Raw genomic sequence first — 18,594 nt, forward strand, 5'->3', positions numbered from 1 at the left:
ATAAAATGACATTTTTGAGACACCTGGGGAAAGCTGAATATAGATGGAGTGGATGACACTAACTCAGTTACTGAGTGCCATAATGGTGCAATGGTTAATATCTTCCTAGAAAACTTAACCAATGGATATCATACACTAACATTTTACAGATGAAATGATAAAATATTTGGAAATTGCTTTCAAAATACTCCAGGAAAAAAAGAAGTATGAATGTGGATACATAAAGCAAGAGTGGCAGAGTTGATAACTGTTGAAGACAGGTGGGTGACAGGGACATGTGATTCATTAAACTATTCCCTTTCCTTTTATATTTATTCAAAATTTCCTCTAATAACTTTTTTTTATTAAAAGGGAAGAAACATGGTGAAGAATGGTATATAATTAACATACAAACCAACCAACAATGCTGTACAGTGATTAGGAGATGACAACTCAGTGCCTTTGAAGGATGGAATGAAGCCCTCCCTGCAGTGACAAACAGCTATTGTCAAAAGTCCTAATTTGGCAACAAAGCAATGACGTAAGGCACATGTGTAAGGATAATAAAGACTGAGGTATTTAGATGATTTTATGGAAATTACTATGAACTGAAAAAGAACAACACAGTCTAGGAAAATGAGCTGATGTCTAGGGGAGTAAGTGTATCAGCACTGGCTCAGAGAGGACATTAAGACACCAGAAGACTGAGCCCCACCTCCTGACCATGTCCAGCTGCTGGATCTCCCCTCAGTGCTGCAGTGTCCCTGATGGCCCGGCCACCACCATCTGCGCCTCCAACAAACACTGCTGCTGCGGGGTCTGTCCATCCAGCACCTGACCACACCAGACCTGCCTCCTCCAGCTGACCCGCTGTGCTCCAGGCCCCCCACCCTGCTGTGAGCCTGACACCTCTGAACTCCTGCTGGCTGCTCAGCTCCTGGGCTGAGTGGGGTCTTCCTGACCACTCACACTTGGCCTGGCAGCCAAGGGCCCTGTGAGCCCCACCGCTGACAGCCAAGTCTCTGTGGGCGCCAGCGAGGGGCTGCACCACAGCCTGTGCGTCATGCCGTCTGGGTTCTGACATTGACTGTTGACCAAATCGCTACCCTGTGTACAAGGACATCATGACAGCCTCCACCTGCTCGATTCTTCATTCCTTACTGTGTTCTGTTACTCTCTCGGGTTTAGAGACCTCTTTTCTGTGGGCTGTTTTATGGCTCTGTGAGCTATAATAAATAAGACTGTTAGCTAATAAACTTCATTCTTCTTGCTTAGCAAATAGTAGGGTGCAGAAACAGAAAAATAGTGGGGTAGACAAGGAATCTGATGACATTTCCCAGAAGTCTGAAGTTACCACTCTTACTGGAATCCCTACATCACTTCTCTCTTCCTTTTCTCCTACAACTTTTTCTTTCCTCTATCTCGTTGTTATTTTTATGTGTAAAAATTGGTTTTCTCTCTAACCTCTCCGTGCTTCTCTCTGGACCCCGTTGGTGCCCTATCCTCAGGAGAAAAGACGTGCCTTCCCCTTCGTGCTGGCCCCACATGGATGCGGTGGTGACCCCGGCAGATCAGGAGGACGAGCAGTACTCCAGGTGGACAAAGGTATTAGACAGAGAAAGTCTGGGCCCCCATAACTGTGGGACGGAACCCCCATACTACCCTGGACTTCCATGTGAGAAGAAATGAACTTTTTGTTTGTTTAACCCACTGTTATGTTAGATCTCTGTCACAGCAGCTGAACCTATTGCTCTACAGCTAAAGGTCTCCCAAGCAGAACTCACCACCTTCCCCCTTCCCTGGTAAACCATGATTCTCTCTCTCAAAAGCTCCAGTCCACTATATGCTACCACTCAGCATCTAGGTGGCCTTTCTCCCCCATTCAAATCTGACTTTAACATGTTCTGTTTGGTTTAGGTCAGATTTACTGAGGTTTAATTTATATACACTAAAATTCACCCTTTCAGGGTATATAGTTTGGTTAATCTGGACAAGTGAAACACAACTGTGTAACTACCACCCCAGCCAACACAAAGTCCATTTTTAGCAGCCAAAAATCTCCTCTTGTCCCTTTGAGTCCCTTCCCCACCCCAGCCCCTGGAAACCACTGCTCTGTTTTTTCTCCCTGAAGTTGAAGTTTTCCTTTTTGTAGAATGTCATACAAACAAACTCATACAGAGTATAGCACATCGTGTATATGTGACCACGGTGACTTCCTTCCCTTAACATAATGCTTTCGAGATAGATCCATGTTATTGGATGGAAATCAAATCAATATTTTGTTCCTTCTTATTACTACGCAGTATTTCGCTGCATGGAGTTGCCACAATGTGCCTATCATTCACCAGTGAACAGACGTTTCCAGTTGCCGGCTGTTGTGAATAAAGCTGCTATGCTGTTTGCGTACAGGGCTTTGTGTGGATATATGTTTCCACTTCTCATCAGTGAATACTCAGAAGTACAGCGGCCAGGTCAAACCATCAGTTGTCTCCAAGTCCTCTCTTCCTCATTCACCACGCTCTGCATCCTCACCCCCAGTCCCACCTCATCCCTCCCCACACTACATCTTTACCAACATCACCAGAACACCATTCATATTAGTGCAGTTAGAGGGCTGGAAAAAAAAAATCAAAGACATATAAACAATGACAGGTGCATTAACCTGTTCCACAGACGATTTCAACTCCAGGAGGAAGGTAGACTCATTGATATAAAAGCTTCCACACCACTCTGCTAATATCTCTCCTCCCTTTCATCTCGTCACTACTTGATCTCTATGGTCGCTACCAAATCGTCTACTACTTGGCTGCAAAACTCCCCATAATCTCACCGTTGTTTCTGAGTTCATCTGTTTTCCACTCTTCTCCTCTACCCCCAGCCTGAGCTCGCCCACAGGGGCCTCTCTTGGGCACAAGCTCCTTTCCCTGCCTGACGCGCATTCTCCTCCCCAGAGGAGGCGTCCTTCTAAGCTCAGGTGACGTCCCACCTCTAGCGCCACGCTGACCTCACACACACACACCTTCCTGCACTCCCCTCTAGCTGCAGATCTTCCTTCTTCAAGGACTCTGTCAGCTTCAAGGTTGAGGGCGCACCCTCCAGCCCATCTGCATTTCTTCTCAGCACTCTGCATGGAGCAAATACTATTCAAAACACCCACTCGTGGGTGGAAGTCTGGACATTACCATTCCGCCAGCATGCATGTAGAGAGTTCACACACACAGTTTAAGGGAAGTCCAGGAGTCCACCTAGCACGTGAACCATACCACCCTTCTTTCGCTCTCCAAATGAAAGCTCTTTCCTTGCTTAATTAAGACAGAAAATGACTGAAGGCTCAACAACTAACCTTAAGAGTATATATTCATCCTGTCAGCTGCCAGGTTTCTGGCTTCCCTGAGGAGCACCTGTGGAATGCTAACAATTTGCTTGATCCAGTGTGGGTGGGAAGGAAATTCAAAATGAGTCTGCTGAAATTATAGTTGCTAAAAATAAATGCTAGAAAAGAAACACCTAAAATATGCTGACCTTAGAAGCAGAGTGGGGTTGGGGGTTGGGAACTCCTTAGCAGGCCCCAGTGAGGCCTGTTTTATATTCTCCTCAAAAACTACTTATTGTAAATTCCAAGCACATCACCTATAAAACACTCAAGTCTGGCACAGTCCTATGCGATCAATCCAAACTCTGCAGGCCCATCTGCGGTAGTAAGGAAATTGATTATTTAAGATGCAGGTTCAGAGAGAGGCTCTGATTCACAGCCCTCCTTAGCAAATGTAGCAAAGTGTAGGCTAAGGACGGGAGGCAGACACGCGTGGCTGCCCCACCTTCAGTGTAACAGCGTGCAGATTCATCCCTCCACACTTACAAGCATCAGGTGGATCCAACCCACTAACACCGGCGTGGACACTGAAGGCCTCAGCTCAATACTATGCCCCCAAATGCTGATCGACAGCAGAAATTCTCGGGAAGGGCACTTTCAGCAACTGGAAGCACTGCCTGACTTTTGTATGAGTTCCATGGCCCAGCTGCTCCTACAAGTCAGGTGTGTGCCTGTTTGTGGCACTTTAAGACAGACTCACCAATGAGGAACAAAATCAAAGGCAGGACTATAAACACACTGGATTATATTAAATGTTCAGTCTAAAAATGTAAAGACTCTGAAGGGATTTGACCATGATTTTGGAAATCATAAGTGATAAAGGAATGGTGAATAGGTACTTGCTCCCTAAATCCAGAACATGGTGATCGGGGACTAAGACATGGAGTTCTTAAGATGTAAATATAAGGCAGACTTAAAATAACTAATTCAAATACACAACACTCATTACTCCTAAGATATGAGGCAAACTGAATGCAGGCTTCAAAAATTTTAAGAGAAGTTGCTAGGTCAAGGTGTGAGTCAGGTCAAGGGTAGCGTGATTTAGGGGAAGAGACACGTGGTATCTGGGTTGACACGCAAGCACAAGTCTTAGGGGAACCATGTAAAAGTGAACAATGTCAAACTCCCCAAAGTGGTAAGCAGGTGTTTTGAATCTCTTTTTATAGTAAATTATGTATGGTTTCTCCTTTTGGATGCCTGGGTTTTTTTTTTTTAAGCTGGATAATTTTAAAATAAACTACCTCTAAAAACTCTGTGAATGTTGTTTTAGAACCAGAGTATAATTAACTTACAGAAAAGGTTGTGCATGGCAGCATTTGAGTGCTTTGTGTAAAGTTCCAAAGACAAACTATTTCCCCGAGGCGTGGGAGAGTCAGGTTACGGGGCAGAACACTTGGCTCTGCTCAGTTGTGTGACCCTGGGCAGGTCACTTCATGGCTTTATACTTCCACTTCTAACTCTGTGGAGAAAATGGAGGAGTCGGACCAGAAGGTAGCTTTCAGGTCCCTATGAACCGTAAAGTTCCATGGTTTAATCTGGCGTCTTGAGAAAAGAACACACACAATTAAATTCCTTTATTAATTTTCTATCACAGTTCTTAGATCCATGACATTGATACCTGATTTTAAATATGCTTCCTGGGAATGTTTCAGACGTGTTCCTTATGTCCTAAACCCTCCGTCCCGGGGTCTAACTGTACACTGTCCCACCTGGACTCCATGAGGGCACAAACCACGCTACATTTACCTGCATAATCTCTGAGCCTGGCTTGCATATAATGAGGGCTCAATAAATACTTTCTTAACAAATCAGTTATTTTTAAAAAATATAATCAAGTCATCAATCTCTCTGAAGTGATCCCATTTATTTAAAGACAAAAATAATGAAAAAGCCAGCAGGGGCCTCGTTATGGACTGAATTTTGTCCATCCTCCCCCAACCCCAATTCATATATTGAAGTCCTAACGCCACCTCAGAATGTGAGTGTATTTAGAGATAGGGTCTTTAAGGAGGAAATTAAGTTAAAATGAGGTCATTAAGATGGAACTTAATCCAACAGGACTGGTGTCTTAATAAAAAGAGAACAGGACACAGACACACACAGAGGGAAGACCACGTGAAGACACAGGGAGAAGACGGCCATCGTCAAGCGAAGGAGAGAGGCCTGACAAGAAACCAACCCTACAGAAATCTTGATCTCAGACATCTAGCCTCCAGCATCATGAGGAAATAAATTTCTACTGTTTATTCCCCTCAGTGTACAGTAGTTGTTACAGCAGCCCCAGCCGACTAAGGAAATCCTACAGCCTGTCCTGTATAGGACACCATTTTTAACAGAAAGGCAATATAACAAGATGTGTGTGTGTGTACGCGCGCGTGCCTGCACACATGCCCATGTATGTATGTGTGAGCGCGTGCATGACTCTTCAGCTACACACTGCCAAGCAGACAATCTGCTAGATTTTTCCTTGGCAGGCTGTGCCAGCATGATTTAGATGGTGCATTACTCTGTGGAAGGCAGGGCCCACCTCCATCTGGCATTTCCTTGTGCACTAAAATTAAAAGAAAAAGAGGAAAAGAAGGAAACCTCCTGATCAGGCACCAGCACTGGCTCTACTAGAAGAAAGCACAGCTTTAGGTTCTGAACCAACAGCCTTCCAACTGACAAAATCCACTAGCCTTTCCCAAGGCTTCCTTCGCATCCAGACCCCTTGTCCAGGAGCCTAGATCTTGATCCTCGCCCCCTGTGGCTCCTCCCTCCTTCCCAAGTTCACTGGAGAGGCTGCTGGGCCCCAGAACCGCTGCTCCCTGCCAGACTCCGAGACTCTCTACGGCTACACGTGGCGAGAGTTTGCAGTCACACAGCGACTCCAGGACCCCCGTGACTCTCAGAAGGAACTCTGCGACATGGCCACTGGGTTTACTGCATTCAAACTTTACAAAAATTTATCTACACTGAGCCTCAGATAGCCAGTTATACTTCGACGGGCATCAGTCCAGAGACGAGCCCGGTCATCTCATGCAGAGACCAGTGGGAACCAGGGACAGCAGGGGGAACCAGAAAGTCACACACATCCAGGCACCAGGGGAGGAGGTGTTGGGGGAGATGGAGTTAATCTCAGTCTACCAATTGGCTACAGAGGACATGTGGTCATCTCTGACACACCCATCTAAGTCCCTGACAAATCTCTACAATGCTCAAGACAGTCAAGACAAATTTTAAATGGAAGCTTAAACTGCTAGTCCCGTTTCGACAGACATGAAGATTTCTAAGCTAGTCAAAGCAAAAAGCCAATTTCTCTGGACTTAATCACACTGTGAGTATGGGCTGTGGGGCCAGACTGGTCACAGAGCCTGGCTCCCTCCGCAAACCGCAGCATGGCCTTGGGCAAGTAACTCCAGCACTCAGTCTCAGTTTCTTAATCTATAAAATGAGGGCTAAGACAAGTACTTCCCCCACAGGGTTGTTATAAAGCTAAAATGCTTACTACTTGGAGAGCACCTAGCATAGCTGTCTGACTGGCCCGCAGAAAGCATTAGTAAGTGTTAGCTACAAACAGGATGGAAGAGACTCCCCACCAAGAACTGCCAGGCAAGTCTTGGTAGGAAGTGACGTACCTTAACTTTGGAGTTCTCTATCAAATGCTGAGCCATGGATTTGATCAACACTTCAAAGAAAAACCATGAATACTGAAAGGAAAAAAAAGGATCCAGTAAGAAAAACAACAAATTCGAAGGTGAGACCCTCTTAGGCTGACGTTGTTCACTGACATGAAACACGTGTGACCCAGAAACACAGCTGGACGTCTTGGTGAGTTGTTGTCAGACCAGAGGTTCACGGCAGATGCTCTCCTGCTCCCATGCGTCCAACAATGAACAGTTCCTTCCCACTAGGAAACTGGGCACACACACTTAGCACGGCACAACCCAACCAGAGGCACCCCTAGATTCGACCCATGGCCTTTCCTCCCGGCAGAGTCTCACCTGCTGACACTTACCTTTACAGGCTCTAACCCAGTGTCCTCCACCGGTTTGAATATACTGACTATGAAACTGAATACAGTAATGCCTGGTGGCTCTGTTAGGAGCACAAGTACAGGCAGCAGAGTTGTTACTGAAGAACTAACTCTGGCATCCCTTTTTAGGAGGTAAAAGAACACCAAAAGGGTGAAATCTATCAGGAAGTGAAGTTTGCATTTTCTTCAATCAATTTCAATACCGCAGAGCTACACTGGCCCTCCTGACATACCTTAAGCAGTTTGTTGCTGGTGAGGAAATCGGCAGAGGGCTTGAGAATTGTGGTCATGGATTTGGCCAGCTCTTCATGCACTGTCTTGTATTCGGAAGCAACATACGGCTCAGCCTTATAAGCGTACTTTGAAGAAAAGGGAAAGATACTTTAATGCAATGGTTTTCCAAGTTGGGCTGAAAGCTGGAGAAGCTCCAAAGGGTGGAGATCAGGGACCGAGGTACAACAGCACAGGAGGGAGAGGAAGGTGTGGAAACGGTAGGTGGGAAGGGTGGTTGTCATGTGACAGAAAGAGGGAGCCCAGGGTGTCTTCAGGGAACCCATCAACCTGTGTGAATCACCTGACTCAGCTGGATCAGTAGTCCTCCAGCCCACAACTCCACCTCCCAAGGACTTCAAGCAACATGTCATACAACATTCAGTAACTGACTCCCTGAAGAATCTGAACTTTATTTTTTAAACTAATACATAACCATAATTCACAGAGGTTGAAGACTAAATAGCACATGTATAACTTTTTAGAACAATAAAGGCCACGGTGTTCACCGAATATTGTATGCAAATCACAAACGTGTTGATATCTGTCCTAATGACACCTCTTGCTTTCCCACAGTCTTCTAATTTGATGGTGGCCAGAGCAAACCTTCCCATCTTTAATCTTCTAGGTCATTTGGTCACATTATTTGCAAAACCCATTAAAGAAAGAAATACAGTTGAAAGAATGAAATTCAGTAAATAAATGAATGGCTGCCCCTCTCTGGACTTCCTGCACCAGCTGTAGGCATAGAAGAGAAAGGAGAGGTGTTAAGTTTCATCCCAAAATATATCCCCAAATAACTAGAATGGAAAAAAAAAAAGTTCTTAGTAGGAAAATTGGAGAGCCACAGATTTAAATGACTGGGGCAGTTTAATTTACATACCTTAACATATGACCTCAAGTGGCTCTCCAATCCTTCCTCATGGCACTGGGCAACCATATGAATAATGACCCTACACACCACAGGAATGAATAAAGCAATGAATAGTAATGTGAAAATGGAAACATTTCATTATTATCACAGCAGCAGTAGAACAATGATGATGCTATTGGCACCACAGGAAACGAGGAAACAAGGGATTAGATGGGGTCCCCACATACGGGATCAAAATAAATTTCTTAAATATAATGTTCAACACATACTCGCATCCCAGATACATATGACTGTGCTCCAGATGTGGACAGACTGAAAGGGAAGAAGGGTACCACCTCTCTGGCTCCCTCACCGTGTCACGTTGACAGCAACTTCCTCCTGGGTGGCTCGGGTGAGGACGCGGAACAGCTGGTTTAGAATGGTGGGCAAGAAGGCAATCATCACGTGACCTTCCATCGCGTGCAGGCTCTACAGATGTGGAACGGTAAAGGTCATGTTCTCTTTTTAAAAGTAAACCCACCCCAAGTAGTCCCTACTCAGTTCCCAGTAAGGATGGAAGACACACATCTAAACAAATGGAGACAGTGGCAGGCAGACTACTGGACAAAGATATTCCTGTCTGAGCCCCAGGACCTGTGCACATGTTACATAGCAAAGGGGAATTAAGGCCCCTGATCAGATTAGCTGGCCTTGAGATGGGGAACTCTCCTGGATTATCCAAGTTGGGCCCAAAGTAACCACAAGGGTCCTTAAAAGTGGAAGGAGGCAGGAGAGTGGGGGTGGAGGGGACAACTCTGAGGAAGAATGGTCAGTGATGCAACATCGTTGGCTTTCAGATGGAGGAAGGGGCTGCAAGCCAAGGAATGAGGGCAGCCTTTAGGGGCTGGAAAAAGGCAGCAAACAGATTCACCCCTAGAGTTTCCAAGAAAGGAACTCAGCCCTGTTAATAACACCCTGGTTTTAGCCCAGTGAGACTTGTGTCAGACTTCTGACCTACAGGAAGTCTAAGAAAACAAATTTGTTTTAAGACATCAAGTTTATAGTAATTTATTACAGCAGCAACAGAAAATAAATAAAAGGTTCTTCTTCAAGTCACATGGCTCCCTATGAGGTAGCTGAAAGGGGACTTGGAAAGCAGTCATTTCAGAATCCCCCACTCCATTTTCCCTGCTTAAATCAAACTCCTATTTCATTTCTCACGTTTCATCTATTTTCTCACCATGCCTGGAATGTGCTTTTAGCAGCTCTCCTTTTTCACAGTGCCCCCATAGAATCATGTTCTGGATGAAACTCCCCTAGAACAACCCTCCTGCTCTCCCTGTGCCATGGTTCCTAGCCTGCACAAAGCTGGGCTTGGTTATATGTATTATTTCTGGGTTTTTTATTTGCCCATCTAGCATACATTCACCAAAGTTATGCTGTCCCCGACAATGAACTATAAGTTACTTAACGGGGAAACTAAAGTCACCACTTTTTATGCGCCTGTCACTGTTGCTCTGCGCCCAGTGAGCACTCACGAGGAGGGCCTGTGAGGCTAAGTGGTTTTCTAGGCGGCACAATGTGTCTTAGGTCCGGCCTGAGAAAAGTAAACATGGGGCTAGGATGAAGAATGCAGTAGTAGGATTTCCAAGTCGACTTCTCACCACTATCTAAAACCATACAGACACTATGTGTGTGAGAGCATCCAGCTGCGGACAGCCTTATAAGGTTCCCAAGGGGTAAGAACGACACATACCACCGAAGAGAAAACCCAATCTACTCCATGCTCATTAAAAAGGGGTTACTAAGAAAGCCATCTGATACCTTAAGGTATTTTACAAGTTCATTCCCTAAGGCGTGGGCTCCGGATTCAGTTTTCTGACAGTACTGGAAAAAATTATGTAAATGCTGATCCTGAGAGCAAAAAAAGAAGAAAATAAAATGAAAGCCTATTAGCATATCTGCTGCGGAAATACAAGTGTTTGCTTCCTACGGTGTGCATGATTTATTTAGACTATGAAACTTACTGTATAAAAATGAAATCAAAGAGATAAAAATAAAAATAAATTGAGAAAAAGATTTCAAAGATCCTCCAACAAAAGAGGAAGATTGTTGAAAAATGTTACTTGTAATATTCATTTGTATCGTTACATGTCAGCACCTTATATGTATTTTCTTTAAAAAAGGACTTATAGAGTAAAAACATATCTATGTAATATAACAATTAGGATTTTATTTTGCTAAAAAATCATGTAAACTCATTCAGAGCAACCGCTGTCAATTTTAATGGAATAGCATGTACCTGTGTATACACTGTAGAAACCAGATGAGTTGAAACTTTCAGCAGTGGCTTGCTTCCATCCACCCACTTAATTTCTGGACCGTAATGCTGAAAAAATACAGAGGAGAAAACATCCCAACAGATTAGTGATCTTGGCTTCAAACACCATCTTTAGTGAGGGTCCTGATGAGGTGCTAAAGGCCCAAACAGCCTCAGTGACTTGACAGTTATGCCTGGCTCAAAGCAGGAATACAACCAGTACTAATTTCTGCCCACTTTCTTCTCCCAAGTACAATGCTCTTCTTACTGGATTTTCTCTTATCTTTTCTGTTTAGTTGCAGCTGTGTGAATTATTGTTCATTTCAGAGAGAAAGACACCAATTGTATCAATGACTTAACCAAACTTGAGTTCAGGATTCTGAAAGTGATGGTAGAAGGTACCAGATAAAACAAACAGGTTAGTATGTATTCCTGGCACAGGCAAAGGGTCAGTCATCTGTTTGTGCTTATTTTTATTTCTGAAGCCTTCATTTTTCTCATGTTCAGACTAGGAATTATAACTGAATGTTACATGATTTACCTTTATTTTGGAATATTTTAACTATTTGTCCATAACATGGGCCCAAATTTGGCACTATTTAAGTGCAGAGTGACATTAAAAGCCATTCAAAATTAAATGAAACAGACCTTAACTAAGCATGTTATAAAACTGAAGTCTATAAAATTTAAGATGGCCAAACAGAATGTAAAACAGCAAACCAACTGGAGAAATCTGAGAAAACTCAGGCTTTAATAAATCAGAAACGGGCTACCATGTGGGTGAGATATTTGCTTCCTATACTTACATAAGCTGGAAGACAATTCCTAATCATTTGCATGACTCTAAGAACACATCTTTATCTGAGCATGGCTAGTTTACAGAGACAAACTTCGGTCTCATCCAGTACCTCAAGTTTCTATTTTCCTGATGAGGCATTGCTAGCTCAAGGTTTATAAAATGCCCACACTACAATTCTAGGTTATGGTAACTGTTAAAAGCACTACCTGCCAGTGGCCGAAGTTTACCTGAAAATGAGTAACTAAAACCAAAATACTGGGACTGGCAAAAATATGACATGCTTTTTTGGTGTTACTATAGTTTAAGTTGACCTTTACTGTTTTCTGAAGGAATTGAAATAAATCAGTCTTAAAGTCTGGTACCCTGCCCATCCCAAGCTCCTGGTAGTCAAGGTAGCCAGACGGGAGATTGGCTGAGACAGGCATGTGTTGCTCACTGGTCACCACCCTTCCGTCTTTCAGAAGAGGAAGCCAGGAATATCCAACTGTTGAAACAAAGAATAACAACAACAACAAAAAGCACTGTAAGTGTGGGAAAATGTATGAAGACAGCCATGTTACTACACAGCCTGATCTTTAAGAACTGTTAATATCAATCAGAGTAAGAAACTGAAAAGACCCTGAATATAGTCTCTGCAGAACTTCGTCTGCAATGTATGCTAGTTTCTTTGGGATTAGAATTCTAAAATTATCTCCTATAAAAATGTAGATACGCAAGCCAGGCATGCTACCTGCACAAATGCCATCTAACGACCCCTTCACAAAAGGATGGAAATTCAGAATCGAAACAAAATTTAAGAACCTAATGTGGAAGTCACGAACAATCGAAGGAATGATGAAATTCAAACCTTGTGTTTCAACAACATCCTTCTTCTTTGTGCTCCCCTTACTTGAATTATCACAGCTGACATGGAAGAATGTGAACAGCAAGTGGTGCTTTTCATGTAGCTGGGTGGGCAATTCTATTTTAATCTGCAAGGAAGACAAAATAACAATCTTTCTTATATTGCAAAACAACAACGTGTCACCCACGCACAAACCCGCATTTGGTCTCCAAACTGGTATTAACATTTGCAGTTAAAGAGACCTGAGACTGTAAAGCTGTGCTAAGGAAGAAATGGATCCTTCATACACGGTTATGGTCTAAATGTCTGTGTCCCCCGACAAATCCACATATTGAAATCCTGACTCCAAAGGTGATGGTATCATTAGGTGGGGCCTTTGGGGTGATTAGCTCATGAGGATGGACCTCTCATAAATGGGATTAGTGCTCTTATAAGAGATCCCAGAGAGCTCCTCAGCCCTTTCCCCTAGGTGAGGACACAACTGAGAAGTCTGCAACCTGAGAGGTGACCCTCAACCAGCCATGATCTTAGACTTCCAGCTCCAGAACCATGAGCAGTGAACACCTGCTGCTTACAAGCCACCCAGTCTGTGGTATTTTGTTATAGCAGCCTGAATGGACTAAAACACACATTGATCAGAAACAGAAGAGCTGGTATTTCAACTCAAGAAAGAATTGGACAACACATGACAGACACCACTTCATTAACACAGCCGGGCACAATGAAAAACCAGGATAGAAAATTTAAAAGTACGGTTCATATAGTAGTTTTAGTGAACTAAATTATAATTCTACATAAGGAAATACAATAAGAAAGTAAGATTCTCAGGTTCAACAAATGTTTAACTATACTTAAGTATGAATTTGAATGGAAATTTGTCAGAATATTAACTGTGGTAGTGATGTAGGCAGAATTTTGACATTTTCCTTTTCTATATTATCTGCATTTTCCAAGTTCTCATTTTTTATAATAAATGTTACTTTTATAACTAGAAAAAATTATGTACAATAAATACTTCAACATTCAGTTCTATCGCTGTAATTTCAGTATAGTATGCAGCTTCGCTTGAATTTTGTTTTACTAAACAAAGAAATTGGAGTTTTCCTTAAAACTGGTTAAACTGGGTTTTCCCTTGAAAAATCTCACTTACCTCATCATAAAATTCTGGGTTTTGGTGGTGGTGTAAAACCGCAGCAAAGGCGCTTCTTGTGAATATCGGCCCACCAGGTCTCCCGTAAATGCACTAAAATAAAAATTATCAAAGGGAGACACCAGTATTCAATTAACAGAGTAAGAAATTAAACTCAGATGTGTTGTAAAGAAAGCAGCATTCCTACAGCATAAACTTAACCGCCTTTGATGGATTTCTCCTGCTTTTACAGGACTTGAGACCCACAAGCCCCCTTACTCCTGGGTTCATGGCCCCCACCATGTCCCACCCTCCCCCATGCCCACTCCTGCTTATGCAGGACACCTGCTCATTTTCACCTCCGTGCCTTTGCTGACCTAATCCTTCTCCTGAACGACCTTCCCTTTCACATTCACCAAGCAAACTCTCACGCATCCTTCAAGAAATGATTCCTTTGGATGTCCCCTTAGCAATTTTTTACACTAATTAGTCAATTTTGTCCAAGAAACCCTTTCAGTAACTTCTGTATGCCAGAAGCTTTTTCTCCATGATTGTCTTTCCCGCTAAAACTGAATTTCTTGAGGGCAAAAACTGTATTATATTCCTTGTATCTATATCTCCTTCCCTTCTTGGGAAGTCATTTCCACATAGGTACAGTAAAGAATGTGGGCTCTGGAGCCAGGCTGCCTGGGTTTGAACACCAGTTCTACTAATGTATGGCCCTAAGCAATTCATTTAAATTCTGTGCATTAATTTCCTCATCTAAAAATAATGCAGATAGTAATAGTTTCTAACTCAAATGACTGCTGTGAGAACAAAAGTTTAATATCTATAAGGCTCTAATAGCAGAGCTGGAGTATAATAAGCACTCAATAAATACCACCAGTAAACCTGAGCACCCAATTCCCACACCTCTTTCCTTGTCCTTCTCTTGCCTTGCACTCTATGCAGTGTGTATCTCTCTAAATAAATCTAACTTAACTCAAAATTAAATAAACAAACGAACAAACATACATCACCAATAATCTACTACTATTACTACTATACTAGAATAAACATTTTCATGGTAGGTGCCCAATATGTTTACTGAATTGAACATGTATAAGAGAATTCCATCCCTAAAGAGTACAATGAAACAGAAATAGTCAATTAAGAACAAGAACTCAATTATTCCATATTCTATAAGGTTCAGTATATGTGGTTATGTGCTGTGATGCCATATATTTTTGTGTTTGCGTCCATTAAAATGTGCTAAATCCTTTCAGTTGTACAGTATCATGCAACTGCATTTTTTAAATGGAAAAATGCAAACAAAGAAATACAAACCTTCAGAGGCTGAGAGTCTTCCTCATCTGAATCTTTGAATTCAATGCAAATAGCAATATTTCTGGCCTGCAGCAATATTTAAATAAAAAGAAAATAAAACAAAAAGCTAAAATATGTAAATATTTTTTAAAATACATAGGAAGCCAAAACCTAAGAGAGTTTGATGTCAAAAATAAAACCTCCATCTTTGCACTCACCTTGGCAAAAGACTTCTGACTGTCATATTTCAAGTACTTAGGATAAACATAAAGGTGATTGTTGTAGATGGTGTAAGGCTGAGTGTGCTTCGGTATGCAGGGCACAAATTCCTCTACCTCAAACGTGACTGGAGTTTTAGTACAGGTTTCAAATTGCTTCATGGGAATGTATGATGAATTGACATAATCTAAAAAAAAATTTTTTTAAACAAACAAATTGGAGTAAAAACCAAGCAAAAACTTGTCTGTTTATTACACAAAATTTACACTTACTAGGTAAGTCTGAGGAAACATTATCAATTGTAATGTCTAGATTGCCCAAAATCACAGGGAGTTTAGCCATCTTCTCAGGTCTACAAACAAAAGAAGAGAAAAATCAAACATAAGTTAGGTTAGCTCTAAGTTCTAGAGCAGTACCTCCCAGAGAACTCTATTGCAAGCCACAAAAATAATTTTAAACTTTCTAACAGCCACATTAAAAAGGTAAAAAGAAACAGGTAAAATTAGTATTAAAAAATACTTTATTTAATCCAGTATGTTAAAAATATTGTCTCAATATGTAATGAGTATAAAAAGTTCATTCTAGTTCTTCGAAACCAGATGCGTATTTTACAGTTACAGTTCACCACAGTAGGACTTGCTGTATTTCAAGTACTCAACAGCCATATGCCACTGGTTAGCGGCTACCATGCTGAACACCACAAGTCCAGATAAGAAAATCAGCAAAATGTTATAGTGACAGTTTCCCTGAACCACTCCATCCTCAATCTACATTCTTGGCTCATTCAGAATCACAAAAATTCCAAAGCCATCTTAGGCTCCTATGTCTAGTGAAATGCTGGATAGAAAGAAGGTTCTCAATGAGATGTTTGGTGTTTGTATTTGGTCTGACTCAATCCAGTACAGGAATCTCCTCTGTGACATTCCTGACAAGCACAGCTCATGCCTCAGCCCCTCCTGGTGACCAGGAATCCTTCAACATAGCCAGACTATTCTTCCTCACAGCATGGCGTCTCCGAAACTTCCACTCACCAAGGGGCCTAGTTATGGTTCTCTGTGTAACACTTTTCAATTATCTACAAATGCACCTTTCTGAAGTCCTTGCTTCTCAGTCCTTCTGCTCCTTCCTCCAATGCCATTTCTCTCCTATAAGAACACCCCATTCACATCATGGCACCCAGAACTGCACAGGTAAGACCCAGTGTGGTCTGACCAGGTGAGGTGTAGCAGCTGTCTGATTTTGAACAATCTATCCTTCTATCAGTACAGCCAAAATGCTATTACTTTTACATAGTCACACCACTCTCGTGACATACATTAAGTTTACAATCACCTAAAATCCCTGAATCTTTTCTCATATGCTTTACTATCATGCGACATCGCTCCATCCTGTATTGATACAATTATGTTCTCAGAACTCAGGACAAGATTTGATTTTTCTCTTGATGAAATTTCACCTTATGATTGAGTCATTTCTAGTTGATCAAAAGCCTCCTAAATCCAGATTCTACATCGAATGCATTAGATATTCCTTAGCTTTATGTCATGAAGACATTCATCAAAACCTTATATTCTCATAAAAGCCATTGATGAAGATACTGCACAGAATATAGCCAAGAAGAAGGTCCTTCTCAGACCTGTAGCGGCCCATCGCCAGACTGATACCAGCCACTCATCCCCCTTCCTGGCATCTGGTTACTCCAGCATCGAACTGCTGTCCACTCAATCACACGTGCTATACTCCCCTGACCTGCTGGAATACACTTTTCATCCTCTATTGAACCAGCTTAGCAACCCCATTAAAAAGAGAAAAGCAGAAATGTGGTTAGGATAACTAGTTCGACATGATGTGACTTATTCCTAGAAAACAGAACGCTGCCTCCTTGTTCTTCATAAGCCACCTGCTTAATAACATCTTTGAGAACACTGGCAAGAAACATCACAGCTCAGGGGCCAACAGACTTGGCATTTGGTTTTGTTTCCATTTTTGAAAAATTCCTAACTCCTGTTTTTAAGATTCCTGAGACATTACTGTTATCTGAAGCAGTCTCACATGTAACTTGCCAGCATATCTTGTGGTACTGTTCATCTGAACCAGGATGTCCCTAACAGCTCTGAATTCTTGCTTCTGTGTGACTACAGCCTGCATTAAGCACAGTCATCTTTGCCCACCACCAGCTCCAACTTGCAGAATCACTTTCTCTCAGGGTTCCTCCCATTTCCACTTGTCTTCCGTTTATATCTGAATTTAAATGAGCAATTCCTTGAAATCCCGAGAGAAATGACTGTCAGAAAAACAAGTCAACAAACTTTCACACAGTCTGCCTTCAATAAAAAAGATTTCTGGCCAAAAGATGTCCAGGTACCATCCAGCATTACGCTGACACCTTGTCCCTGTGCTGTCATGTGATCTGTTCACAAACACAATACCCTTCTCTTCTAGCAGGAAGACTGTACTTTCCACAGTCATTTCTTGGAAGCTGTCGATGGCTTCCCAAGCACTATGTACTCCCACAATAATACAAAGTCAGAGCTTCTCTCAGCTTTACCCAAAGCTCTTGGTGGGGGGCACTGACCCTCAGATCCGGGGGTTTCCATGCAGGTATAAATTTTCTTGACATATAGTGCCTTGCTCTACCTCTTCATTTGAACAACTGAACTCTGCAACGTACCATAAAACTCTGTGTTCCACAAAGTCTTAGAGATACCAATGAAGTTGCATCTGCTTCCTTGAGTCAAAAATACTATGTTTAATACAAATGATACTTTTAATGTAAGTTCTCAAGAGTACTACATTTTGCCCCTCCCTAGTTATTTCTACCTATGAATGAATATGTACCTTCTGAAGTTTTTTTTTTTATTTTTGGTTATCACTTTGACATCATCCACATAAAAGTTTGAGAGAGGTGGACTTCTAAGCAACAAATTTTAACTGAACAAACTTCACTGGGACTCTTTCTACGTGTTACAGACTTGTGTGTCTAACTGTACTTACTTCTTCCTTTGTTTCCTCCCTCTGCTGAGAGTTCTTACTTCTAGATGCTAATGCTCCAGAGGTATTTCCATGCATCTCTAAGCAAGCACAGATCTGAGCTTAGTTCCATATCCCGTAGTACAGAGACTCTGTGGAAGCTGTTTCTACCAACTTCACTCTTTAAAACATAATCTTAAACCTATTTCAAAACTTTATGGGTTTTATTGAACTTGGTTTATTAGACATCAAAACCTCACATACAACAAAAATTCTACAGCCTTCTTTACATGCATTTCCAAAGTGTTGGGTGTGAGTGTGTGTGGTGTGTATGTGTGTGTGTGAGTTACACAAAGTGAATTATCTCATGTCTGGAATTAGTTTTTGGGGTTTTTTAAATGTGAAAAATCAGTACCTATATTCTATGAAAAGCTTATAAAATAATACTTGAGCATGAAAACCCACCTTAAAACTGCACTGATAAAGTGAACGTGTAATGGAGATTCATGTAAGTGTTT

The 18,594-nt window shown here is 42.0% G+C and overlaps 1 protein-coding gene across 9 annotated transcripts in view; it reads right to left on the bottom strand.

Annotated features, from left to right (window-relative positions):
- The window catches only part of DOCK9 (dedicator of cytokinesis 9), a 254,743-nt gene that overhangs the window by 67,452 nt on the left and 168,697 nt on the right, over positions 1-18,594 (bottom strand). For all 9 annotated transcript variants that reach the window (XM_006208324.4, XM_072976485.1, XM_006208321.4 and 6 more), the window contains 12 exons: positions 15,379-15,458; positions 15,106-15,293; positions 14,909-14,974; positions 13,604-13,696; positions 12,457-12,580; positions 11,972-12,093; positions 10,793-10,879; positions 10,315-10,404; positions 8,864-8,979; positions 8,521-8,590; positions 7,601-7,726; positions 6,970-7,041 (listed from right to left, as the gene is read on the bottom strand). In XM_006208324.4, the coding sequence (XP_006208386.1) occupies positions 6,970-7,041; positions 7,601-7,726; positions 8,521-8,590; positions 8,864-8,979; positions 10,315-10,404; positions 10,793-10,879; positions 11,972-12,093; positions 12,457-12,580; positions 13,604-13,696; positions 14,909-14,974; positions 15,106-15,293; positions 15,379-15,458 (1,234 nt within the window). The remainder of the gene's footprint in view (positions 1-6,969; positions 7,042-7,600; positions 7,727-8,520; positions 8,591-8,863; positions 8,980-10,314; positions 10,405-10,792; positions 10,880-11,971; positions 12,094-12,456; positions 12,581-13,603; positions 13,697-14,908; positions 14,975-15,105; positions 15,294-15,378; positions 15,459-18,594) is intronic.

Source organism: Vicugna pacos, chromosome 14, assembly GCF_048564905.1.
Source record: "Vicugna pacos chromosome 14, VicPac4, whole genome shotgun sequence".
Lineage (NCBI taxonomy): Eukaryota > Metazoa > Chordata > Mammalia > Artiodactyla > Camelidae > Vicugna > Vicugna pacos.